General features: G+C 39.5%; 1 protein-coding gene across 1 annotated transcript in view; it reads right to left on the bottom strand.

Annotated features, from left to right (window-relative positions):
• Positions 1-7,701: 7,701 nt before the first annotated feature.
• Positions 7,702-27,038, bottom strand: part of LOC149168927 (uncharacterized) — a 214,279-nt gene continuing 194,942 nt past the window's right edge. The window contains exons 10-12 of the mRNA XM_089428478.1: positions 10,370-10,857; positions 10,077-10,275; positions 7,702-9,892 (exon numbers count right to left, since the gene is read on the bottom strand). Coding sequence (XP_089284604.1) covers positions 8,006-9,892; positions 10,077-10,275; positions 10,370-10,857 — 2,574 coding nt within the window. The 3' untranslated portion in view covers positions 7,702-8,005. The remainder of the gene's footprint in view (positions 9,893-10,076; positions 10,276-10,369; positions 10,858-27,038) is intronic.

The raw sequence follows: 27,038 nt of genomic DNA, 5'->3' as shown, positions 1-27,038 counted from the left end.
CCCTCGCCTCATCAATAAAAGGAAAGCATAAAGAGCAGTGCGAGATTCCATCACTTCAAATTGGAAACAATTGAGGTTAATCATTTTGCATGAGAAAGAAAACAAGGACTTGTTCATTCAAATGCATCATCAAAGGCTATTACTAGCATATAAGCAGAAATTGTAATTGTCTCTATAGATTCATACAACATACACTCAGGGTGAGTAGTCTGAAAAAATAAAGGCGAAAAATCACAGATTTAAAATATGCATCAATTCAAGGGGAGAATCCCTTTGCAATTGATGTCAAAAGTTGAGGAATTCGAGACAAATTGAGAAACAACAGGCAGGGGGAGCCTCATTGAAGAAATTGCAGACACACAGATAAGGGGAGCTCAGGAATTGTAGACAGAAAAAAGAATTGCAACCAAGGGCAGTTCCTGAGTGTTATCCCTGATTTGTTTAAGGATGCCATAAATGCTAAAGGGGAAGATCGATGGAATAATGTTGTCATTGCTGTCAAAGCAAGGGGGATACGTTGTTGTAACTGTAAGGTAGGAGCCACTTTAGGTGCAAAACAGGACAAAAGTTGACAAACCTCAAAATTTAAGGCCGAAACCTCCAATTTGACAAACCTCGAAATTCAGGATCAAAACCTCAAATTCAGTAAAACTCAAAATTCATGGGATGAAACATCAAGATTGGGTGAAACCACAAATAAGACACAGAAAGCTAGAGAGGGGAAAAGCCTAAAAGTTTGAGGAAACCTCAAATTTCGCTATAACCGTGAAGGCCCAACAAAATCCAAAGAGTTGGACCCCCATAGTCTATTGAAAGACTGACTTTTCTTCGACAGTTTTCCATCCATCTATTGGATCCTTGACATATCAGGGTTTTATAATGGTGTATTTCTATATATTTTCTTGATATTCAATATGGAGCAACCCCTAGTCAATCCCCTAGTCATGGAGGTGTTGAGGGTTAGCACTTAAGGGCTAAGCGCCCCTAAGGATATTAGCATATCATTAACTCTACAAGGTAGATCACTCCAATCTTCCCAATATTTGATATGGAGTGGCCCCTAGTCATAGGCCCTTGTAACAAGGTGCTTGAAGTGTAGTTCTTGAGGGCTAATCACCCTTAAGAACTGTTGGCATATCGTTGTTGTACAAAGAAAAAGTCCACAGGATTTCCCTAATATTTAATATAGGGAACTCTTGGTCATAACCCCAATCATGTGGCGCTAAGGTGTAGCACCTAAGGGCTTAAATACCCTCAACATATCGACATATCAATCATTGGAAATGTGTGTGATGTCCTATTTTTCTGATACTCCAGTATGGTGCAGCCCCTAGCTATACTCTTTGTCATGGAAGAGCCTAAGCTCCAACTCTAATGTGTGAAATGTTCTAATGTCCTGACATATGGTGCCTAAGTTCAACTAATTAATAGACAACTTGGTGACAATTGGGAGGAATATATCTTACCATCTGTACTTCGAAGGACCATTTTTTGAGATGTTTTTCACTATTAAAGGTTTTGGATGATTTCCTAATATCCCAGAATGAATGTTCAAAATTTGAGGTTCAGCCTTCTCCACCTGGTCCCAACATTTAGTCATGTAATTCTAGATTTGTAGCACATGATGCCTAAAGGTTGCAAAGTCCTTTGGATATTGGCATTTTAGTGAGGGCTCAATTATGCCCCTCAATCGCAAGGAGCCTAAGTTGTAGCACCTGGAGCCAAAGGCCCATGGAAAAAACATGGTTTGCAAGTGATTCATGTGTTAAAATTTCGAGGACTTCTCTTGATATCCCGAGATAAGATGGTTTGAACTCATTGTATGGGCATGTATTAGGTGCATAAGTGCTAAAGTTCCAAAGGTTTGACTAAAGGGAGATAATAAATGAAAAAAGAAGTATACAAGTTATAAAGAATGCTCAACTCAGTGAACGCTTAGTCTTGACAATCAAAACTAAAGGGAGCACCAAATTTAAAGGTTGGGACGAAGGAAGCACCATTATAAATATGAATTATGTTGCTAAATCGTATTTAAGTCAATGGGATGAAGGAAGCACTCGTTTGAAGAGAAATGAGCAATGTTGATGATGATAGGAGAAACCGATAAGAGTCAAAGAACAAAATTTGTAGCTTGAGAAGTTGAGATCTAAATAGAAGATCAAAGATCAGAGAGGATTAAGGTATCTACAAAGACTTGCAGAGGAGCATAGTGAACCAAAGAAGATTAAATATCACATAAGATTAAGGTGATTGTAAAGAATTGTGGAAGAGAAAATTAAATTGGAGGAAAACACTGCATATCAGACAGCATAAAGGATTGGTGTCTCTTATAGGTTGGCGCCTATAAATAAATAGAGGGGATTGTTGTCTCCTATAGGTTGGTGTCTACAAATTAGCAAAGGGGATTGGTTTCTCCTGTAGGTTGGTGCCTACAAAGATTGTAACAGTATGTTAGTGCCTACATTGATCAATCATTTAAAAGATTTTTTGTGGTTTTCTCCCTAAAAGGTTTCATGTATATCCTATGTCTTATGTTCTTCTTATGATACATGTGTTTAATTGTGCTTGAATGCTTCAAATAAGTAAAAAAATTGTATTATAATGATTCACTTACAATGCCCACCCCCCCCCCCCCCCCCCCCACTCTCCCCTTCCTCCCCTCCCTCCCTCTTAGTAGAATTATGAATCCAAAAAAAATTCCTTGCTTACATTTAACATCTACTAAGTCTCATTCCAAGATCAGAACATCTAGTCTCTCCTGAAAGGGATCTTCAATGATACTAACCCTCACTTTTTATTGTGACTTAGGGTGACATTGTAAGTCTCCAATAAAGATACTATCTTGCTCAATCATTGTGTTCCTTATAGCTTGCAAAGAATCCCAACTTTCAACATTTTCCCTATGGTTGTTTGGAATGTAAATATTGATGATATTCAATTCTATCTTGATTGACAATGGATAATATTTGTTAAGATCCAATGATACGATTTTGTGTGGGCTCTAATATCATAATGTTATTATTCTAGAACATGCATATTCCCCTGTAAGCACCTCTAGAGCTGATTATTACAACCTCACAATTTTTCCATTGAGCTTTACATTCTTCCAAACTTCCTCATCTTCTAGCATACCTAGTCTCTTGGATCAAAAGGATAGCTAGTTTTCTTATTATTGTTATTATTGTTTAAATTTTATTACACATTCCATCTTCGACTTGCTACCCATACCCCTATAATTCCAACAGAGAATGATCAATGTTTATTTATGGGTTTGAATTCCCCCTTGAAAAGGCACTACTGGTCCAAAATTATTAACAAAAGTTACATTTGATGCCATGTAGTTTTCAATTGTTGTTTGTGGACCCAATTTTTCTCTTTTCAGTTATTTCTTCTTGCATTTATTTGGCTAGTTTTCTTCTAAGTTATTTGACTTGTCTATCCTCTTTACTTTCTTCTTCCTTCTCTTCCTCACTTCTTGTTGGGGTGTTTTCCTTGTTAAAATTCTTGGAGTGGACTGAACTAGATCAAAGTTTCGATCTATCCGCTCTTCCTAATGGTTCAAGATAACTTCTTCTTTGTTGAGAATCAATCCTAGATCTTTCAATATTGGGGTCCAAATGACAAGGTTGACTGGAACAGAAACAAAGCTTGCTACTAGTTTTGCATAAGATAATACCTCATACTTTTAAACATATTACTTCAATTACCTCTTTGTTTAGGCTAAGGATACTTTTTAACCATTTTTATTCCCCTCAATTGATTTGGGAATGTTGGATTGATTAGAGCTCCTTGTTCTTTTCGTGGCCTTTGTTCCAGTGCCTTTGACATTTCAAGAATAACTAAGCTTAATTGCTTTCCCCCTGATTCATGTTTTTACTTATTTAGCCTTTCTCTCTTTGTTGCTTGCAATTGTTCATTATTTTCCTACTCTTGTTGGATTGTTTGCAGAGTCTTTTTGCAATATTTTACAAAATGTTCATATTCATGGCATACCTTACGCTTGAATGGAAGTTACTCAGTCTAGGGGTTGGATATGATTCCATTAGTCTATATTCAAACAAAGGGATTCCAATATTTCTTTTTCCCCATTCACTTCACCACATCCATGCATAGGCTCATATTTGTCAATGTACCTTCCAAGTGTAGCCCCAATGCACTTCATGTTCTCATCATTATAATAATGGAAAGGAAGATATGAAAGACAAGCCCAAACTAAAATAGAAGAGGAGACTTTGTGTTCTAGGTTGAAGACGAAAGTCCACCTATTAAGATGCATACCTCTTGTTCCATAAAACTAGGGACCACTCCTGAAGTTCATATCTCAATGTCCTTTGTCTTCAAACAAGAAAGCAAAAATGCTCTCCCACAAAAGAAATCAATGAGATTGCCTTTAATCATGTGTTTCCATCTTTTATGATTTTGGATTGCCACAACTCAAGGAGAGCACATATGCTTGTGAATTGACCAATCAAACCGTGATTTGTTAGGGCCGGAGTCCTTTATGGTGAGGACGGATCAAGGAGAGGAACATTCGGAATGTTATCCAATTTTTTAACAAATCAAGAATGTTGGAGGCTTGATTGACTTCCCAAACATTGCTATCAAGGTGCAGAAAGTAACAATCTTAACATATGGAAAGGAGACAAGGGGCATGAACCTTCTCTAGGGCCTAGATTCATTGTAGCAATGGCCAAAATTAGGGTTCAAAGACACACGTAGTAGAGCCACCATTTATTAGTTATGTTATTAGCACAGGATGGAATCACATTAAATTTGATCTAGTTGATAATGACCACTCATTTAATGTTGTGTTGGTCAAGGACAAAAAGTATTTGGGGTGTCACTACCAAGTTGGGCCCCCGTTATATTTAGGAACCTACACATGCTCAATTTGGTATCAATCTAGGGACTAGTACCCAATAGAGGTCATTGCCTCGTACATAGAGAAAGATAGCTCTCCCTAAACCCATTCCCTGTGCACTATACTCTTGAAAATTATGATGACAAGGATCTAAATTATAAGGATTCAACTTCAAGCTTAGGAAATTTCTTTAATGCATTAATTAATTGAAATTGTTACTTTTATTTCTATAATTAACATAATTCTTGCTTCCCTACACCAATGATTTTTTATTGTTGGTTTCAAAAATGTATGTTCTATCATTAATTAAGTGATTCACCAATTACAAATGCATATTGATCATGCACTTGCACTAATTGATGACTTGTTTGAACCCAAGATATCTATATATAATTTAAGGAGCTGGAGAAAATATTCAAGGGCCCTCAACAATATGACACAAATAAAGCCCGCAAAAGAAGCAAGAGTTTTGTTGTGTATATATATATATATATATATAAGGAGTTGGAGAAAACATTCAGGGACACCCTCAACAATATGACAGAAATACAGCCCACAAAAGAAGCAAGAGTTTTGTTGTACATATGACAATGGCACACGTTAATGAGAGAAATTAAGCAAAAGGTGAGCAAGCATATTAAAGAGGTATTAGGATCACAACAATGATGGTGCTTAATTAATTAATTGTTTCTTGTTTCATTAGAACTAGCACATTTTTTCTTTTGTTGATGAAAATTAATGTCTAAGAGCATTCCATATTTTAATCAATAAAAGATTGGGAAACACTCGTACAAGTATTTTATCTTTGACACTTCTCATATTCTTATCTAACATAATGTATTATTGTGTTATCTAACTCACAAGTTCCACTACTAGCTCACCTAAAAAAAATCAAGTTTTCTTGCTAGAAAGGCTTGCCTGAACTACAAAGAAAAAACTCAAGACATGTAAACAGTGAGTGCAAAATGAGGAGGTAGGTTTGACCATGCTTATACAATCAATGTTTTATTTTTTAATTGGTATTATTTTATATCCATAATGAAGAGTCAAAAATGATAAATTCTTGTGAGGATCAAATCTTCCATCTTTAGAACATGTGCAAGGTGAAAGCATGATGCCTGCGGTGACAAAGACAAGGGAGATGCCAAATTTGAAGAGGGGCGCATGATTATTTCTTAAGGGGGCAGGCATGGTGAAGGAAATGACCATTTAGCCCCCTTGAATATTATAACAATGGCATTAACACTTTTTTGGTTATGTTATTGTATAATTATTTATTTGGCTATGTTATTGTATAATTATTTATGGAAATATTATGCATGTATTTAATATGCACAGCAATAGTGAGAGGGGGCATTGTAAGACGCAAAGGACTGCTAGTTCCTTCCACTGTATTTAATATGCACAGCAATAGTGAGAGGGGGCATTGTAAGAGGAAGTCAAAGGACTGCTAGTTCCTTCCACTGTAGCATGAGAGCCTAAAGGAGAGATCCCACTAACCTCCTATATGCAAGCAATGCGATCCAAATAGGTACAAGGAAATGCACTAGCCTATTCATCACAATGTCTCAACTTATACCATTACCCTCATTTTGTACTTCATGTCATCAAAGCATAAAAGCAGTGACCTATTAAAAACTAATAGAAAAATTGCATTTTGAAATTCCAGTTTTGGATGTATGATGAGATGGTTTACTTGATGTTAAATAAAGAAATGAATGTAATGTATTATTCTTTAAACTTATACCATTGCAGCTTACTTTGCATTGCATGAAGATGGCGTGACGTTTTATTCATATTTATCCAAATAAAGTTTATTTTGCGTGGAAGTGTTTAGTTTGTAAAACAAATTATTAACGTGATGAAAGAGTATTATTACTAATTATCTTAAATTAAAATCAAACAGCGCACCCATAATCACAACCACCGTCATGTTTAAAGAACAAATAGCTGTACGAAAATATCCCAAAAATGGTATTCATCATAGCATCAAAAAAATGTTGCTTTCAAGGGAGAGTGTCATTTTTATTCACACAAGCAATAATTTGCATGCATTTTTTCTCCAGACATTCAATTGTTCTTTCTCCACACTTCTCTTCAACTTTTATTCATTGTTTTCGTATATTCATTTTACAACATTTTTTAACAAATCATTATCCTTCAACAATATAAAAATGCATCACTGACAAAGCAATTGGATGGAAGAACAGGATAGACGTCTATGAAACATTATATTCAATTCTCATGGACTGTTTTTATCCCCTCTATCTGTAAATGACACCATCTCAATTTAAGCCGCTGCAAGAGGTAGGTGCTAGTTTATTAATGAAGCTAAACACGAAATGCTCGACCATAGCAATGGTTCCAATCTTTCTCATCCACAATATATATCGTTTCAAATAAAATAAAAAGGTGGAGCAAGTTTTTCTGTTGCGTAAATTAAGTAGCAACCCTCTGTACACACGGGGTGTACTTAGCTTGCTAAGTGGTATCCATCCCTGTTTTTGCTCAGAACTGGTCAGGTAACTCCCTGAAACTAATTCAGTGGCCTTTTCTTCATTTCTCTTTATTTTCATGTGTGAGAGAGAGTGTGTGTGATATATATAGAATAAATAAATTAATAAAAAATAAATAAATAAATGCATTCCATGGTGTCAACTTTGAATGAAAAATATGGAAACTAAAATTAAAAACCAAAAGCAAAATGCAGCCCTTTTGCATAATGAGAACAGTTAATTACATTTAATTCAGGTAAGACATAATGGAATGCATTAAATATATGAAGCCACTATATGGGTGATAACTCTAGGCAGATAAAAGCTCGCACATTAAGAATTAAAGAAAATTTGAATGTTAAAGATATTCTTAATTATGAAGCAGCAGCATTGTTGTTAACATACTAGATGCATCATTACCAGTTTCTTCATAAACACCACTCAGCAAATTGGCATTAAACTCCTTCAAGTTCCCCCCCTCCTCAGACATGTCTTGAGCAGACAATAAAATGAATAAGCATCTGCATGAACCATGGCTCCAAGGGGAAGTAATCTTCTATTTAATCAACATCATATGCTGAATTCATTCAGAAAAAATAAGTCACAAACAATGAAATTGATACCAAAGTTACAAATTAAAGTTGAGCTATCACAGATCCTTTCTAGGTGAAAAAATTGTGTAATCATTTTGACCTGTGGTAAAATTTGAACAATCACCAAGTGAAATATGATTTCCATGCATAGGATATGCCATGGGAGTATTTAGACCACCATACCCATTGTTACTGATACTTCCTCCAGAAAAATCACCATTAGACATAGGCCAGTGATGAGGAGGAATTCCCTCAAATATACTGCCTTGTTGATTGTATGATTGACCATACAGTGAATGTGCATAAGGAGGAACCATTTGCAAGCTTTCCCTCAACCCAATACTCGAGGGATCCGAGGAAGAATGCAACTGAAACAAACCATCTTCATGCAATCTGGATATCTCAACCCTATCTCCTTTGACGAGACTTACTTCTGGAAGCAAATGACCTGAATTTCTCCTTTCAAGCCCAGGAAAAGGAATGTGTCGATTTAAATGCTGCCCACTGTGGTCTTTGCCTCGATAATGTTCTTCATCAAGCAAGTCATTGATAATATCGAGATAAGGAAATTCTTCTGACATGATAGGACTAACCTGCCTGACATCAGTAGATGGATATACATGCATCGGGGGTCCCTGCATACCAAGATCATTCATTGTGGCTTGCTGGACTCTGATATCATGACCATCAAGCTCAGAATGAACTTGGAAATCTTTCAGATTCTTCCCTCTCTGTGGTTGCTGATGTATATGCTGATCCAGTAAACTTGGTTGATGATCAAGCTGGTCCACTCTGAAAGATTTTTCTTGTACACGAGAATTGGAATCTTCAACATCTAGCATGTGCCCATGAGATCTTTGCCGATTTAGCATCTCAGGAGTTACTGAGCCAAAAGTGAAGCCCACAGGACGCTCACTCTGATTAGCAGCACCACAAATACGCTGCTCTTTTTCAGGTCCAATCAAGAAAGATAATTGTGATGTGCGAATATATGATCCAATAGCCCCAGATGAAGAAGGCAAGGCATCACAACTTGTCCGACCTGAGGAATATTCATTATGCATGTCCATCCTATGACTTGATTGAGGAGAACCTGGAATTGTACATGGAGGTAACACAGAAGATGAAAGAGAGTTCTGCATAAAACCACTAGAATGTGAAGCAGTGGAACCTTGAGAGGGACTTGCCGCTGCCAGAGTGTTAGCACTCGAGACTGAAAGAGGAACATGCCCAGCGTAAGTACTCTTATTCTTTCCAACAGCAGCCATTTTGTATGATGGAGGCACCTGTGAACTTTGAGACAGCAACATGCTATTTGAAGCCATAGAATCTCCAACTCCTAGTCTTCCTGATGCACTGACAGACCGTGACAACAATGGAACAGTTTGAATGGATACAACAGGAACAGCAGGTCTTGGGCCTGCAGGTATCAACGGAGCACTTGATGGCCTTGATATGCTTTCAACTTCATTAGAACCACCTGAGAAATGTGCAAATGACTGACCACTAACTGAAGAAAGATTCTCATCAGTGCAAGCTTTATTGTTCTGTGAAGGGAGATTGGACTCTGTATTGTTTGTCTGATGTGTGGGTGACTTTAGCTGATCATGCTTGCCCAATGCATGGGCCAACTGCACATTGTTCTTGTCAGAACTGGATTTAGGAAGGTTACTCCTCTGATTCGGCACATTATTTGGTGGAACATGGTTTGCCTGTGACTCAACCTGACTACATGCCTTGTTTGAATCCATTGATGGACCATCAGCAGGAAAACGTGAAGAATCATGTTTCCCTTCATCCAGATGTATGGAGCTTGATAACTCTGAATCTTTTGTAAAGCAACAATCTGAAGTCCTGTCTTGTAACTGTTTATTAGGTCTATCATCATCCACGTGGTGGTGTTGCAGGCTAAGTTTCTCTTGTAATAAGACAACTTCTTCTTCCTGATTCGCAAGGAAAACAGTAAAGTCACACACAGAAAAAAAATTACTGCAATAAACAAATGCATAAATTTAAGCATAAGCAGAAATTTGAAAAGTTGAAAATATATTTAAGCCCTTAGATGTGTAGCACCAAGCTCATTCTCATAACTAGGATTGAGCTTATGAACAACTTAAATAAAGTCACCTTTTCAAAAAGACGTTGCTCAAGCCATTGCACACGTTCTTTCAGAGAGACTATCACTGTCTCTGAATTCAACCCTGCAGCACTGCTACTCGCCTCAGGTGCACCATTTGAGTCTGTACTGGCAACTCTTCTGAAGTTATCAATCTCTACCAATGAACTGTCTTTCTCATATCTCTCACCATCAGTTCTGGTCTTTCCTCTGCAGGTAAACCATCAAATCTCAACAATGAATTCAGCTACACATCTTAAATTCACATCAGACAAAATAACAATAAGATAATAACATTACACACCTGTTTAATGATTGGCTACGGTCAGCTAGTGAAGGCCTCCCTTTATATGAGGCATTTACAACAACAGATGCAAGGGAATCTGTTGAACAAGTTGAAGAACTGTCATCTATGGCAACTTGATGCTTCCTGCCAACACGACAACTTTGCACAGGTTGCATGGAGACATCACCACTGAAGCTTGCTTCCATAACTGGATGTGTTTCTGAACCATCCATGTCCCAGTCTGTGCGATCTAGATCTCCATCCTCTACTGCAGGTCCAAGTGTACCAACAACATTATCTGTGGTGTCCAACCCACTCAAATCGTCATCTTCTTCAGCCGTTCCTACACTTGCAAGGTTAGGTGTTGCACATTCTTCCAAGCAGCTTTCATTCAATGTTCTACTCCTCGAAGAATTTTCTTGCTGATCCTTGTCTTGAACTAAGGAAGAACCCTTCTCCTCCCTACCTCGATTTTTATCTTTCCTGTTGTTCCGTTTTTGCTTTGCCTGAATAGGTGGACAACCTTCATATTAACGGATAGGACAGAGAAACAAACATTGAATATTTTCACTTAATCAACAATCTAATTTATCAGACTCAACATGACAAGAACTATGTGCTAGCAATTAAAGGACAAATAAGAACAAGAATAATAGCAAACTTCATATGAATTCACCCCATTACCCACACTAATATGAACCTGGCATCCCAGCCAAAATGGATTGATTAACCACTTCGAATTGAACAAGTTTACTTGCTAATACAAACCAGACAGTAAAGCAATTCTGTGCAAGAAAAATATTATACTGCTGGCTTGAGTTGAACTGAAATAGTAAACTCCTGCAATCTAAAAAAAAATACAGGGTTCTAAATTCTAATAAACTCAAGTGCGATGTGTAAATTCATGATAAGTCAGATAATTGTCAGCAGGGCAAATAAGAGTCCAAGGAATAACAAAACACACATGAATAAGACAAATTATTTAAGATCTGAAGTTATGAAAATTTTCATAAGGAAATATATCAATATTCATCAATTGACCAAAGGCAGCCAATTGAACTGGAAATCAAATTATGCAAGGAAACGTCATATATCACAATCCTCCTAGCTACATATGAAAGCTATGAACAAAATCACATAAACCACTATTAAAAAAACTTCAAGCCAAGGCTGAATAAACAAATGATAAAGTATATTGTAGAATTGTTGAAAAATAGATGTTTCAATGTCCTATATAATAGCATTTGTATTAGAATATTTCTATTTAGTATTTAATGCTCATTCTTTTAGCTGTTGCTATTTTTATTCTTTTAGCAGTTTCTTAGATGAAACTGATTGTTTCCATATTCTACATAGAAACTTGATGTTTCTATTATTGTAAATATCTCTGTATTATTATTGAGCTTCAGCTTGCTCATGATTAATTAATTCATTGGAAATCCATATGCGTTGTTCGCACTGTTTTATGGTATCAGAGCACAGGGATTTTTTTCGAAATAATTTTTCATAGTTTGAAAAATTCAGTAGTTCATTTCGAAACTGCTCTCAGGGTCTGTTTTTTGTTTTCAAGCTGGTTAACGCTGTTCGAACTTGAGTCAACGACGGGCTCTGCTTGGGGTTTCACCATTTGGCGGCTCAGTCCTTAGTAATATTTGGACTCAATTCACAGTCTCTGCTATATACGACCCAGTGAATATATCGCTCGATCGATCCTTGTAAATCAGTGCAGGCATAGCACAGGGTTTCTTCTCTGCAGGAGCTTTCTCTGCGACGGGTTCTCTTCTCCGCGGGTTTCTTCTCTCCCGTGGGCGTCATTTCTGACTCGAATTCGAATTTCACAGCTAGCAAATAACCAGGCTTCCAGCGTTACGTACATCCGACATCACCACATACTGATACGTGGTTTCCGATCACGCATTCGCTCCTTCAAAACCAACTTGATCAACCAGACTCGGGCGTTATTTGACTGTTCTCATTTGCGGGCCGATAACAGCGATAACATCAGTTTATAACAGTGATAACACCAGTTTCGCTATTTTTCATTTGCGGGCTGATAACACCAGTTTCGACTGCAACGCTTCTTATATTGACGGCTTCCGCATAGCAACAAAAATCTCTGGCCTACGAAGCCGAAGCCCATTTGCAAGACCCCGTTTATGGGTGTGTTGGAGCCATCTCCGTTCTGCAGAGACAGGTGCAACAGCTGCAACCGTAAATACGCAACCGTAAGTACGCAACCATTCTGAGAAATTTTTTATTACGGTGAAGTTCCATTAACAGTAAATTCTCATTTGGCCGATTTGTCCACTTCAAGGTCAAATTCATTATTGTTTTTAGTGTGAAACAAAATTACGATCTTTATTTTTCGAGCAATCAAGGGATCTGTTTGTCCAGCAGAGAGAGAAAATCAAGGATTTCAGTAATAGCTCATTTGGGTTTCTTAGACGGCAAAACGCATTCACAAAGGGTATTTTTTTTCCTGTAGAAGAGTGATAAAATTGTAAAGCGGCATTATTTTTCTTGAATCCTTTACGCTTTCTGGCAAAATTTCATTAAATAAGCCGATATTTTCTGAGTCAAATCTGTCGTTCAAAGCACTATCTTAAGCAGCAGAGTTTGGGAAGAAGTTCATTCAAGTAAATCAGCATTGTTATTACAGTAAAACAGAGGTTTTAACTTTCCAGAAATTTCGTGCCTCTTCATATCCGTCTTGAGTTTCCTGCCTATGCCTGTGGGCCCAATTTGTTGATTCTTCCTATCCAGTGTTTGTTTAAGAAAATTGTGCTTCTTACAGTAAATCAGTTTCCTTTGGGAATCATTTCATATTTAGATCAGCATTTGTCTGGATCAGCCAGCATCCGCATTGAAATCCGTGCAGGATTTTTTGTATTTTTCCATATCTTGGGAAACGTGCAGATGGCTTCTTTAACCAATCTCATGTTGGAAGGCAGTCAGGAACATTCCGAGCAAACAGAATCTGCCTTTTACGCCTTTATGGCTAAAAGGTCGTCAGATCATGTACCGTCTTCTGCTTGGTACATTGACTCTGGTGCATCACGCCATTTCTCTCACAGGCGTGACTAGTTTATTGACTTCTCACCTTTCAGTGATTCCGTGGTATTTGGTGGAGGTGAAAAGTACACAGTGGTTGGCAGAGGTACCGTTCAGATCCAGTCTGGTGGGCGCACACTCATCTTCTTGAATGTGTACTATGTTCTTGGTATGGAAATTAATCTGCTGTCTGTCAGCCAAATTATGAGAAATTCTCCTCAACTTGATGTAGTGTTCAGTGCGCACAAGTGCTCCATTATTGACAGGGAGTCTAGTCTAACAATTGCTGTTGGCCTAGAGGACCATGGTCTATACAGGCTACTTGACACCGGTGACTCTCCAGAAGTGGCTCTAGCAACACGTGTCTCTCCCATTAGTACTCTATGGCATCAGCGATATGGGCATCTAAATATGCAGTATCTCTCTCAGCTCTCTCGAGAGGGACTTGCGTCAGGATTACCTGATATTCAGACTCAGCAGTTGGGGGTATGCGGCGCCTGTCAAGCGGGAAAGCAACATCGGTCCTCATTCAAGAATGGAGAATCTTGGTGCGCATCTAAGGTACTCCAATTACTTCATGCTGATATTTGTGGTCCTATGAATACAGCTTCTATCACTGCTTGCAAATATTTTTTACTTATTGTAGATGATTTCAGTAGAAAGATGTGGGTGTATTTTCTAAAAAATAAATCTGATGCACTTAGTACCTTTCAGAAGTTTAAAACCTTAGTTGAAAAAGAGTCTGGCTATAACATCATGACTCTTAGGACCGACAATGGGGGGGAATTTTGTTCTTCAGCTTTTGCCAACTTCTGTGATATTCATGGCATCAAACGTCAGTTAACCACACCCTACACTCCTCAGCAGAACAGTGTTGTCGAGCGTCGCAACCGCACGGTTGTTGAAATGGCTCGTTCCATGTTACAACACAGGAGTGTTCCAAACAAATTCTGGGCTGAAGCAGTATTCACTGTTGTTTACCTTCTTAACCGATCACCCACTCAGGCTGTTACAGGGAAGACTCCTGAAGAGGTTTGGTCTGGCTGTAAGCCTAAGATCAGTCATCTCAAAGTATTTGGCTCAGTTGCATATGTTTGGATTCCAGCTGCTAAGCGCTCTAAGTTGGATTCCAAAAGCCAGAAACTCATGATGACAGGGTACAGTGATCATCACAAGGCCTATAGGCTGATAGATATAGCCACTGGTTGTCTTAGCTTCAGTCGAGATGTAGTATTTGATGAAGGCAGAGGATTCTTTCAGTCTTCTTCTTCTGAGCAGTGTTCTTCTTCCGGTCGGTCCACCTGATGGGAGGGATGATGTAGCATCAGTATTTGATAATACTCTATCTGAGCTTCCTCCAGAAAATAACCCTCCTCTTGCTGCCCCTATTGCTCTTGAGTCTTCTCCACCTCCTCCTGATATTGGTTCCTCTACTCCTGATATTGGTTCTTCTACTCTTCGGCCAAAATGGTGGGCTAAAACCATTGGTGATCTCCGGGAGGATGAGCTCCTTGAAGGTAGAACTTCTAGACATAAGAACAGACAACAGTCTACAGTCAATTTTGCTCTTATGGCTAACCTACACAGTATTTTTGAGCCTCAAACCTATTCAGAGGCTAAGGGTACATCTGAGTGGGAACAGGCTATGGAAGCTGAATTCCAGAGTCTTCAGAAGAATCACACATGGACACTTTCTGATCTTCCTGCAGGAAAAAACCCCATAGGCTGCAAATGGGTATATAAAGTGAAATACAAAGCTGATGGAACCATAGACAAGTATAAAGCTCGTCTTGTGGCTCGAGGGTTCTCACAGAAGGAAGGCATCGACTATGAGGAGACTTTTGCTCCTACAGCCAAGATGAGTACCATAAGGCTTGTCCTTGCCCTAGCAGCTCAGTTCAATTGGAAAGTTCATCAGATGGATGTAAAGAGTGCTTTCCTAAATGGTGATCTCCAAGAAGAAGTCTACATGACGCAGCCTCCAGGATTCAAGGTTGCTGGTCAAGAACAGAAAGTGTGTCGGTTAGCTAAAGCAATCTATGGATTGAAACAAGCTCCTTGGGCTTGGTACATGAAAATTGATCAGTACCTGACAGATCAGGGTTTTCAGAGGAGCCCATCTGATGCAAACCTGTATATCAAGCATACTGGTGATGATATCTTGTTTGTGGTTGTCTATGTGGATGACCTTATCATTACTGGCAGCTCTGCACATTTGATCCATGGGATCAAACAAGATTTATGCAGAACTTTTCAGATGACAGACTTGGGACTTCTTCATTACTGTCTGGGGGTTGAAGTTTGGCAGACTGAAAATCAGATCTTTCTCTCTCAGTCCAAGTATGCCAAAAATCTTGTGGAAAGGTTCAGAATGCAGGATTGCAAACCGGCCAAGACTCCTATGGAACCAGGGCTCAAACTTTCAGCACAGTCACCCTCTCCCCTTGTGGATGAAACTTTATTCAGGCAATTAGTGGGCAGTCTCATCTATCTTACTGCTACCAGACCTGACATCAGTTTTGCAGTAAGCTACATTTCCCGCTTCATGTCAGCTCCTAAAGCTGATCATTGGATAGCAGCAAAGCGTGTGCTACGATATGTGCGTGGCACTTCTGATTATGGCCTCCTATACACTCGAAGTTCCAATCCTATACTCAGTGGTTACACTGATTCTAACTGGGCCGATTCGGTTGATGACCGTAAATCTACAGCTGGGTATGTGTTTAGTCTAGGATCCGGTGCTGTTACTTGGACTAGTAAGAAGCAACAGGCAGTGGCTCTCTCCTCAACAGAAGCAGAGTATCGGGGAGCAGTTAAGGCATCCTGTGAGGCAGTTTGGCTTCGACGTATGCTTGCAGATATGCATGTTTTCCAGACAGGGCCTACTTCTTTGTTTTGTGATAATCAGGGAGTGCTCAAACTTGCCAAGAATCCAGTCTTTCATGAACGAACAAAGCATGTGGAAACTCATTGCCACTACATTCGCCAGCTTGTCGAAGACGGCTCAATTCAGTTGCAATATGTTCCCACAACAGAACAGCCCGCCGACATTTTCACCAAGCCTCTTGGTCCTGATAAGTTTGTAAAATTCCGAGGGTCTATTGGTGTTGTAAATAGATTGAGCATTAAGGGAGGGTATTAGAATATTTCTATTTAGTATTTAATGCTCATTCTTTTAGCTGTTGCTATTTTTATTCTTTTAGCAGTTTCTTAGATGAAACTGATTGTTTCCATATTCTACATAGAAACTTGATGTTTCTATTATTGTAAATATCTCTGTATTATTATTGAGCTTCAGCTTGCTCATGATTAATTAATTCATTGGAAATCCATATGTGTTGTTCGCACTGTTTTAATTTGATCAAGAATTCCATGCATCAACCACTATAATAGTTACCAAAGCCTATCAATTAATGTCATCATATAAGACCTCATCAAAGTGGGGGCATCGCACCCAAATGTCTGGGATGCTGCCAAAACAGATTTCGTAGAGCAGATGCACCTCACACTACCATCTAAGATTGATCTCTAATCCAAAGGAGTAAATAGCATAACTATAGGATGTCACCAATGTGTGTCAGGAAACATAATAAACTAATTATATACTCACATAAAAAGAAGAATCGTCTTCACTGGTTACCTTATTTCACACATGTTTAACATGATATTGGAAGCAGTGTTGCATAAATCACGATTTAATAGAGTTTTTCCCTAAAACAATTAAATCGCCAATTTTTTCATTTTGAAAAAATCGCAATTTAATCGTGATTTTTCCCCAAAAGTTGTATTTTTTTGTATTTTATTTATTTATTTATTTATTTTGTATTTTTTAATTTTTCCCGATTTTTACCGATTTTATCTCAATTTTACGATTTTTTCTTACTCTGGACCCTCACCAATTTAATCCCGATTGCAATTATCGCAACATTGATTGGAAGAGTTGTGCACCTAACAAACTTCATCCCTGGGATGGCTCTGCCATCCTACAAAATATTCCAACAGCTATTTTGGTTGTGTTACCAAAACCGACCCTCCACAACACTCCCCACAGCCCTAACAACCATCTCTGTATCTGCCTGGATCTGTTCTGGATTTGGATCTGTTTCCTATTCATCATAGATCTATCATGGTCCATATCAGAAAGGTATACCGCATGGATCCTTTTAGGATTCGTTCCAGAGACATCAGGGAAGGACTCCCTAGTTATATATGCAAAGACGGTTGATGAGAAAACAAGAAAATATAAAAACTTCGAATGAATAAAAATTCATGGGCCATGAATATACATCATTAGGCTTGATCTGCGCCATGCAGACACTCACCAACCAGAGTTCCCTTCATGCAAGAAATGTTTTCAAACACACAAAGGTTAAGTACTAAAAACTCTAAAGAAATCTATCAAACTATATTTTCTTCTTGTTGACCAAAAGGTATTTCCCATGGCAAAATAAGATAAATCATATTAGGTGAGCTCTATTTCCCATCTAACAAACAGTTCTTTTTGGCCAGTGAAACATGACTCACCCAGATTTGCAGTTAGCTGAATAGACTGGACTTGCCAAGCTGGCAAACCAAGTCAAAATTTCAATCAAAACTTGAATTCTGGTCAAACACAGCAAGTTTACCAGACTCGTCCAAACTCACCAAGACTCAACTAGTCTGCATAAACTCACAGTTCATGTTAAAGAAAGCATGTTTTGGGTGAACTTCAAATGATTTTCGGGCAATTTTTCATCAATGTTAACCATTTCTGCTGTTAGTTTCTGTTGAAGGGACAATTTTGTTGCTGCTGAAGGATTTAGGCGGCTGCCATAGCACAAGTTCTTTAATGGTTTTTGGAGGAATTAGAGATTGTGTGCGCAAAAAATCACTGAGGCAAAGACAATCTGAATTTTCTTACTATAAGAATATTTTAACAAGAGAAATCACATAGGAGCTAGGGCACACAATATTAAGGATATTTGGAGGGCTCCTCACCTATTATTTTTGCTGGTTCTTTCTATGACGCCACAAACAAGTGACAGCATTTTGTGGTTGTTCAAATCATAGTTATCAGAACTTGACAGGTCATTGAACTGGTCGACCCTTTGGACCGGGAACAGGTCAGAACCAGACAGAAACCGGTAAAAATTATCAGACCAAAAACCCGGTCAACCAAAAACACAAAAAATATTCAAATTTTAAAGAAAAACATATATATTCATGTGCATCCATATGAATCCAAACCATTTATACACAAATAAGCAAAAGCTTTCATTTATATAGCATGTAAAGGTGCACATAACCAAAATAGCACCGAGTGCAATCCATCTCTAAACAGAAAATACAGCAGCAAACAAGCTGCACACAGCCTCTAGAATCCAAAAAACATTATGCTACAACAAATACCTACATATTATCAAAATCATTTCCTATAGTGGGATCTTCGTCATCGATATCACCCTCTAAGCATTAAAATAAGATAAAAAAATATAGAATGCAAGTCAATATTTTGTTTGAGTGATGTGTACTTTTTTTTAGTAGGCTCATGATAGAGGGGTTCAACAACCAATGCCACTAACATCAAGGTAATTTTTTTAGTAGGCTCTTGATTAAATACTAGTTCCATACCCTCGTACATAACAAAATCCAATGTAGTGTTGCAATCCACCCAATCCTGAAATCCTAGAAAATTGTTAAGTCTGCTAGATTTTGAGTGAGATCCAAAATTCTACTTTTTCCATATGAAATCCAATGAGGTCAGAACCACTCTCAAACTATTGATTTTGGGTAGCATCGAATGTGCTCTAGCTCCAAAATTTTGTGGAGGCGCTAGAATACATGAGATCTCCAGAACCCAGAAATCGTTTGGAGAAATTCCACCTGGATGAGGAGTTATTAAAATAATTAATATTTTTGATGGGTTCCTAAGTCTAAACTTAGGAAAATAAAAATATTAATGGGTATTAATAAAAATACGGGTGAGAAGCTTCTAAGTGACAAGAATAAAGTATGTTTTAATCTTAGCCATTGATTAGGGACTTAATCTCGGTTGTTGATTCATCAACAAGAAAAGTATAAGGGGAGGCTTGAGGGTCAGTTGGAGATACACTTGAGAGATCGGTCAGTTCGATTTTTCTGGGGCGTGGTTTGCTGAGAAAATCGAATAGGTGATTTGAGTTGTAGTGAGAGGGGCAGTACAGTAGAGGGACTCAATCCAAGGCTGAGAATACATAGCAGAGAGGCAGAGCAGCACCAGGAGAGACAGCGCAGAGGGAGAGCTTTGACACAGTGTCACAGTGACGCAATGATGCAGTGTCACAGTGAGCAGCTCCTAGAGGAGGTGACGCAATTCCAGCGCAAAGCTTGGAGAAGCCATCGCTACCCAGCACTAGGAACAACACAGTCACCTGTGGGGTTTGTTCATCCAGGTGTTGGTCAGGTTTATTGTTTGTTGGGTGAGTCAGATTTGGTACCCTACTTGTATTCAGAAATCTGTTTAATAATACAAACCCTCTATATGTTGCACCTGTTTTCCCGCATTGGGTTTTTTCCAAGGACGATTGTCCAAAAATAACAGTGTCCCTTGTGTATTTGTCTCATTTTATTTCAGTTCATGATCTGTATGTATGTGTAGTCTGCAATAGTGTTTTCATCGCTATTTAAATAATTAAATAACTCGTTGAATGTAAGAAAACAAGTAGGAGATGGTAAAACAGTGATTGCAGTAGGATTTATGATGCGTAGATTCAGAAATTTTCACATGGTATCAGAGCATTGCAGATCATAAGAGACCGAAGGCACCAGCCGGGAGATCCATAGAATTTGTTGCAGAGAAGCAGTTGTCCCGAGTGACAATGTTGTTTCAGAGGCAGAGGAGCAGCTGCAGGAGGGACACAGAGCCAGAGGAGTGACACAAAGGCTCACACAGTGCTTGGGTCAGCATTCCGAGCCTGTAGAGGGTGACGTAGTACCCGAGAGGAGCTCACGCAGTGACTGTGTCAGCTTTCTAGGCCAGCACAGAGCTTGAGAGGCTCAATTCAGTCAATTGTCAGTGTTGGAGAAGCAGTGCAAATTCAATCAGTGGAGCTGGTGGGAGGTTGTTGCTATTGGTGCAGAACAGTGTCTATGGAGACAGAGTTGAGGTAGAGGGAGTCACTGCCTTGACAAATTTCTAGCCAAAGAAATCTAGATCTGGGTTGCAACAGCAAAGGAGGATTGGAGAGGAGTGATTTGACATTTGGCAGGAGGATTTCTGTGAAGGAAATCAAGACTTGGAGGGAGTCTAGAGGAGCTTGTTCCTTGGAGGATTTCTTGCACCAAATAAATCCAAATCCAAGTCTTGTTGGATTAGCAGCAAGAGAGGGACAAGAGAACATGTCCTATATTTTTTGAGCATAGATGACAGTTAATGAACTAAGAGATCAGGACAGATTGGATGGAACTTCCAATTTTGTCATTTGGAAGGCCAGGACCCTGGCAGTCCTCGACAAAAATCGCATCAAGGACTATGCCTTGAAAGTAGTTGTTGTTCCGGTCAATGTTGATCCATTAAAGAAGTACGAGGAGGCTTAGGCAAAGGCCAAGTACATGATCCTAGATAGGGTCAAAGATCATGTAGTACCACAGATTGCTAAGAAAGAAACAGCAAGGGAAATGTGGGACACGCTGACCACCTTGTACTAGGGCACTTCCATCCAGCGAAAGATGCTATTAGAAAATCAGTTGAGACAGTAACAAATGCAGAAGGGAGAAGAAATCGATCCCTTCCTCCTCAGATTGCAAAGGATTAGAGACCAGTTGACTTCCGTGGGGTCTACACCAGATCCTGAGTTCATGGTCAGGACTGCCCTGAATGTAGTCACCGAGGACTAGGAGACATTTGCCCAAAGTATCTTGGGCACAGTGACTCTCCCCAGTTGGGAGGAGATGTGGGCAGCTCTTCGACAAGAAGAGATCAAGAGGTTGACTAAGGTGAGGGGTAGCGGCAAAGTAGCCTAGGTCAAGAAGGAGGAGGAGGAGGATGCAACTCTCGCATCATCAGGACAGCAAGGGCAGCAGAAGCAGAAGAAGAAGGATATTTCCAAGGTCAGATGCTTCAAGTGTGGGGAACTTGGACATTATGCCACTCAGTGCCCCCAGAAGAAGGGCAAGGAGGAAGCTTCTAAATCAAAGGTTGCTCCAGCGAAAGCTGACAGGGAAGGCGAGGATGACGATTGTGCCATGAGTGCTCATGCACCTCTGGAGAAGAGGTGGGGCGACATGGAGTTGTAGTCAAGAGGACTACATGGAGGGAAAGGATCCTTGAGGTGCCCAAACTCTTGGATCACATATGGTTACAGGAACCCTTAACGACAGTAGCAAAATGACGAGTGTCGGTTGGAGAAAGGTGTGATGGAGCGATAGTGGCAGAGCTAGAGTGCCAACGTCTGAGGCAGTGCAGTGGATGTTGTAGCAGTGCGAGAATCATAGAGCAGTTTGCAACAGCGCAGTAGCAACAGAGGGTTAGCACAGATTAGACGCAGAGGTAGCTTCAGCATCACGAGGCATCCATACTAACCAGCATGTCAGTTTTTGGGTGAAGTTTCAGTTGCTTACTTCTCAGCAACTGAGTTGCAATGCAGCAGTTAGCAGTGGCAGTGATATGGGCAACATGATGCAGCATATTGAGAGGGAGTTGTAATACAGATGTAGCAGTGGCAGTGGCAAAGTCATGGGCAGCAGTACATGAAGCAACAATAAAGTGGATGAAGGGCATCAGGGCAAGCATCAGCAGCACAAAGGACCGATGCAGTAGATCAGTGTAGTACTTAGGTTGAGAAGTGTTACTAGAGCACATTCCTCGCTAAGAGGGAGTGTTGATTTTGGGTAGCATCAGATGTGCTCTAGCTCCGAAACTTTGTGGAGGGGCTAAAATAAATGAGATCTCCAGACGCCAGAAATCATTTGGAGAAATTCCACCTAGATGAGGAGTTATGAAAATAATTAATATTTTTTATGGGTTCCTAAGTCTAAACTTCGGAAAATAAAAATATTAATGGGTATTAATAAAAATATGGGTGAGAAGCTTCAGAGACGAGGATCAAGTCTGTTTTATTTTTAGTCATTGATTAGGGACTTAATCTCGGTCGTTGATTCATTAACAGAAAAAGTATAAGAGGAGGCTTGAAGGTTAGTTGGATATACACTTAAGAGATCAGTTAGTTCGATTTTTTTCAGGCGTGGTTTGCTAAGAAAATCAAATAGGTGATCTGAGTTGTAGTGAGGGGAAGTTCGGCATAGGGACTTTAGTCCAAGGGCAAGAATACATAGTAGAGAGGCAGAGTAGCACCAGGAGAGACAGGGCAGAGGGAGAGCTCTGATGCAGTGATGGAGTGATGCAGTGACGGAGAGATGCAGTGGAGGCTAAGGGGTCTCAATGACGCAATGATGCAGTGTCGTAGTGAGCAGCTCCTAGAGGGGGTGAAGCAGTTCCAACGCAGAGCTTGGAGCAGCCATCATTGCCCAGCACTAGGAACAGCACAGTGACCTGTGGGGTTTCTTCATCCAGGTGTTGGTCGGGCTTATTCACTGTTGGGTGAGTCAGATTTAGCACCCTAGTTGTATTCAGAAATCTACGTAATAATACAAACCCTCTATATGTTGCACCGATTTTCCAGCATTGGGTCTTTCCAGGGACGATTGTCCAAAAATAACGGTGTCCCTTGTGTATTTGTCTCATTTTATTTTAGTTCATGATATGTATGTATGTGTAGTCTGTAATAGTGTTTTCATCACTATTTAAATAATTAAATAACTTGTTGAATGTAAAAAACAAGTAGGAGATGGTAAACCAGTGATTGTAGTAGGATTTCTGATGTGTAGATTCAGAAATTTTCACACAAACATCTTAAGTCATTTCATGGTAATGTTAAAAATTTAAGTAACTTTCATTTTCATCCTTTTACTTTAAGAATTTAGCATTACCATGAAGTGCATAGCATTAGTAGGGCAATATGGTCAAATATCAATGTTCCACCAAGGTCCAAGGTCCTGGGTGCATGGGGTGCGAGAGGTGCGCACACCCAACCCTGGGGGATGCGTCCTTGTGGAACACTGTCAAATACTAGGTTTCCCCTGTCATAAATCATTTTTTTTTTTGTAAAAAAAAAATCGTTTAAAGGGTCCTTGGCAACAATATACAAAACCAATCGGTTTCGTAAATGAACCAGCCAAAAACAGTGCAAGTCACCTGTCCGAACCGGTTTTGGCTTCAAACCAGTAGGACCGACCGGTTCAAACAATAGACTGGTTCGGTCTGGTCCAGTTCTGATAACAGTGGTTCAAATATCTCATAAACCATTAAAAACCCAGATTTCATATCCCTGAAAATTTGCAAAATGGTAAATGAAATAGACCTTGCATGGGCATATTGCAAGGACCCTAAAGGGAGAAATGGTATTGTCTAAGCAGGCAAGCCAAGTCAAAATTTAAAACAAAACCCTCTGAATTTTGCTCAAATGAGGCAAGTTTAACCACATCCATCCAAATTCACAAATACTCAATAGGTCTGCAGAAACTCACCAAGTCCTATGTGAACTTTGAACGATTTTAGTTGTAGTATTTCATCAATTTTAACGATTTCTATTGCTAGTTTCTGCTGAGGGGAAACTTAATTGTTGCCTAAGTATTTAGATTGCCATTACACAAATTATTTCAAGGACTTTTAGGGGATTTGCAAAACTTTAGAGCATGGTTTTAAGAAACGGTCGTTTCGAAACCGAAACGGCCGGGTTGATCCGAGCCGGCACCTCAAACATTGAAACGGCCTTTGGAACGGTCTGGTCAGCCGAGTCAGCCATGACTCGGCCGAGTCATGGCTGACTCGGCCAACTCAGCCGTTTCCATACTAACTCGGCCGAGTCACAAATAGTGGCCTGTAACACTAGTAAAACAGCAATTTAACAATTGTTTAGTGATTTTTTAAGGTGTTTGCTGATTGGTTTGGACTACAATGTGTTGTATGAATTAGTTAAATGTTATTTAGGGTCCATTTCCCCCTCCCAAACCTATTTAACACACTGAAATGCTCTGTACTATTGATATGCTATTCAAATTTCATGGTAATGTTAAATTCTTAAAGTAAAAGTGACATTCTCCTTAATCTTCATTTTCATCCTTTTACTTAAATTTTTAACATTACCATGAAATGACTCAGGATGTTTGAGAGTGGTTTCGGCCTCATTGGATTTCATACGGAGAAAGTAGAATTTTAGATTTCATTCAAAATCCAGCAGACTTATCAATTTTTCAGGATTTTAGGATTGAAGGATTGCAATGTTTCCATTGACTTTTGTCATGTATTAGGGTATGGAACTTGTATTTAATCAAGAGCACCAATCCCTCTATGTACTTTGATGTTAGTGACATTAGTTGTCGAACTCCTCTGGGATTCGCTCCCAAACCAGGAGCTTCTTAAAATGTCGCTCCCGCTCCCGTTTTCGCTCTCGCTCCCCACTTTCGCTCCTACTCCCAAGTAATACTGAGCCAGTTGATGTTGGCAACTCTAGCAGTAGCCAATAGTACTGGTCACAGACTTTTGTTGTAGAGGCCATTTATAGCCTCCTTGGTTATGTGTTTTTGTTTTGATCTCTATATCATCATCGTGTATGTATTGGACAATGCACTGGGTGCCATTTTGATATAATGGATATATTCATGAGCCTACTTTGATCATATGTTGTCTTCTATCTATATTTTAATGCTGTGTGTTTGGAAACATGAATGAAAATCTTTAAAATTATATGCTTTTATAAAAAATAAATATTTAATGTATTTTTTACAATGACCGAATCATTGAAATCGAGTCGGCCGAGTCGATACCGAGTCGGAGTCGGAGTCGACCCTTGGCCGAGTCGGAATCGGAGTCGGAGTTTTAAAACATTGCTTTAGAGCAATGTTGCATGATTCCCCACCCCCCCACCAAGGATCCTAGGTTAGAACCTCATCTCGTACCGATCGTTGGTCGATCCTCCAACGGAAGTGTGGATCTGAAAATCGGACCCACGGTTCCATTGATTTGGGGCGATTCCTGGAAATCTAGAACTACACGAACCCAATCCGCGGATCCTAAAAAGGATCCACCTCATATCTGTGGAGAATCAGGCACAGATCCGAGCAGGGCTCTGGGGGGTACCAGACGATTCCGCAAGAGGCCCAATTTCTTTTTTCTTTTTTAATTTTTTCTTTGATTTGACTTGGGTTGGGGGGTGGGTTTATGGTGAGTTAGTGAAAGGATAGATGGTGTTAAAAGGCATTTCCCCCTCTCCTTTCCTCATTCTTGCATCTTCACAAAGCTTGGAGAAGAGAGGAGAAGAGAGGCTTGAGCAGAGCTTGGAGGAGTGAAGGAGGAGGAGCTTGGAAGAGTAAAGGAGGGCTACCATCTACAAGAGCTAAAGAGGTAAGTGCAAACCCCAAACTCCCTCATTTTTTTGTCATTGTTGTTTGTATTTTTTATCCTCCCTCTCCTACTCTTTCCCATTCTTTCTTCTTGTTCATTTCATTGCAGGTTGTTTATCTATATTCATATTCCAAAAGAGTGTTCTTTTGGCTTATATGTATCATTCCACTTTTGGTTTTGATGATGGTGTTGGGGAGTAGGAATAGAAGGAAAGAAGAAGAAGAGTATAGTGGTTCCCATATGAATGACACAATGTATGGATAAGGAGAAAGGGTTTGAAGAGGAAGGGGATGAAAAGGACATTGAAATGCAAAAGGGGAAAGTTGCATTGACACCCTTGTGGAATTATGTGACGAAACTTGAGGGGGGGAAAAGTGGTGGAAGCTACAAGTTTGTGTCCTCGTGGTTGTCATGGAGGAAAAGCACATAGTGATACATAGACCCGTGTGAGGAGGCATCTGCTGAAGAATCTAGGGCAATTAGGTGTAGAGTGATTCTCCTTGACAAGATAACAATTTATGGAGTCTTTACAATTTTCTTGTTAGCTTAATATTCTTCTTCTTATTAAGGCATGTGTGTGTACTTCATCAAACTGCTATCAAAAACATAAGAACAAGAACACAAGATGTTGGCTCTCTGCCAGGACCAAAACCTCTCTTCTCTTGAGAGGAAAACCCTTTAGTAAGTTTCTCTTATTGAAACTTCTTATTGATCACTGTCAAACCCTAGACCCTTGACTAGAATGTCCTCCAAACACAAGTTAGGTCCTTCCTCCTTTCTGCACTTTGTTCTCCGGCACTTCCTTCTTTTGGCACTTCGTCCTTCTTCCTACAGTCGTTAGATCTTGTTGCACTTGGTCTAGAAGAGATACCCTTGATGAGACCCTTTCCTTATTATGATCCCTTCCTTCTTTTCACCAACCAATGAACTTGTATGACTGTAATGGGAGGGTTGTTATGACAGTAGAGATAGCTTCCTCCTCGCACGTGTGACTGTAATAGGCTTTATAACAGCCCTATTCACTGCGCTTTTCTTCCTTTCTATTTTGCTTGAGTGGGAGACCCTTTAGGCCTATGTCTTCTAGCCCAAATGATGAGATGTATTTGGTTGTGAGTCTTTGATGTTATGACCGCAGGCAGCCTTCTTCTTCCTCGCACGTGTGACTGTAATTGCTCTAGAAACCAGCCTCCAACCTTCACTTATGCTTCCCTTTACTTC

This window comes from Pinus tabuliformis, chromosome 4_2 (genome assembly GCF_031772625.1).
Source record: "Pinus tabuliformis cultivar Carrire ecotype Pingquan chromosome 4_2, CPIR1, whole genome shotgun sequence".
Taxonomy (NCBI): domain Eukaryota; kingdom Viridiplantae; phylum Streptophyta; class Pinopsida; order Pinales; family Pinaceae; genus Pinus; species Pinus tabuliformis.
This window is presented reverse-complemented; position numbering and strand designations above follow the sequence as displayed.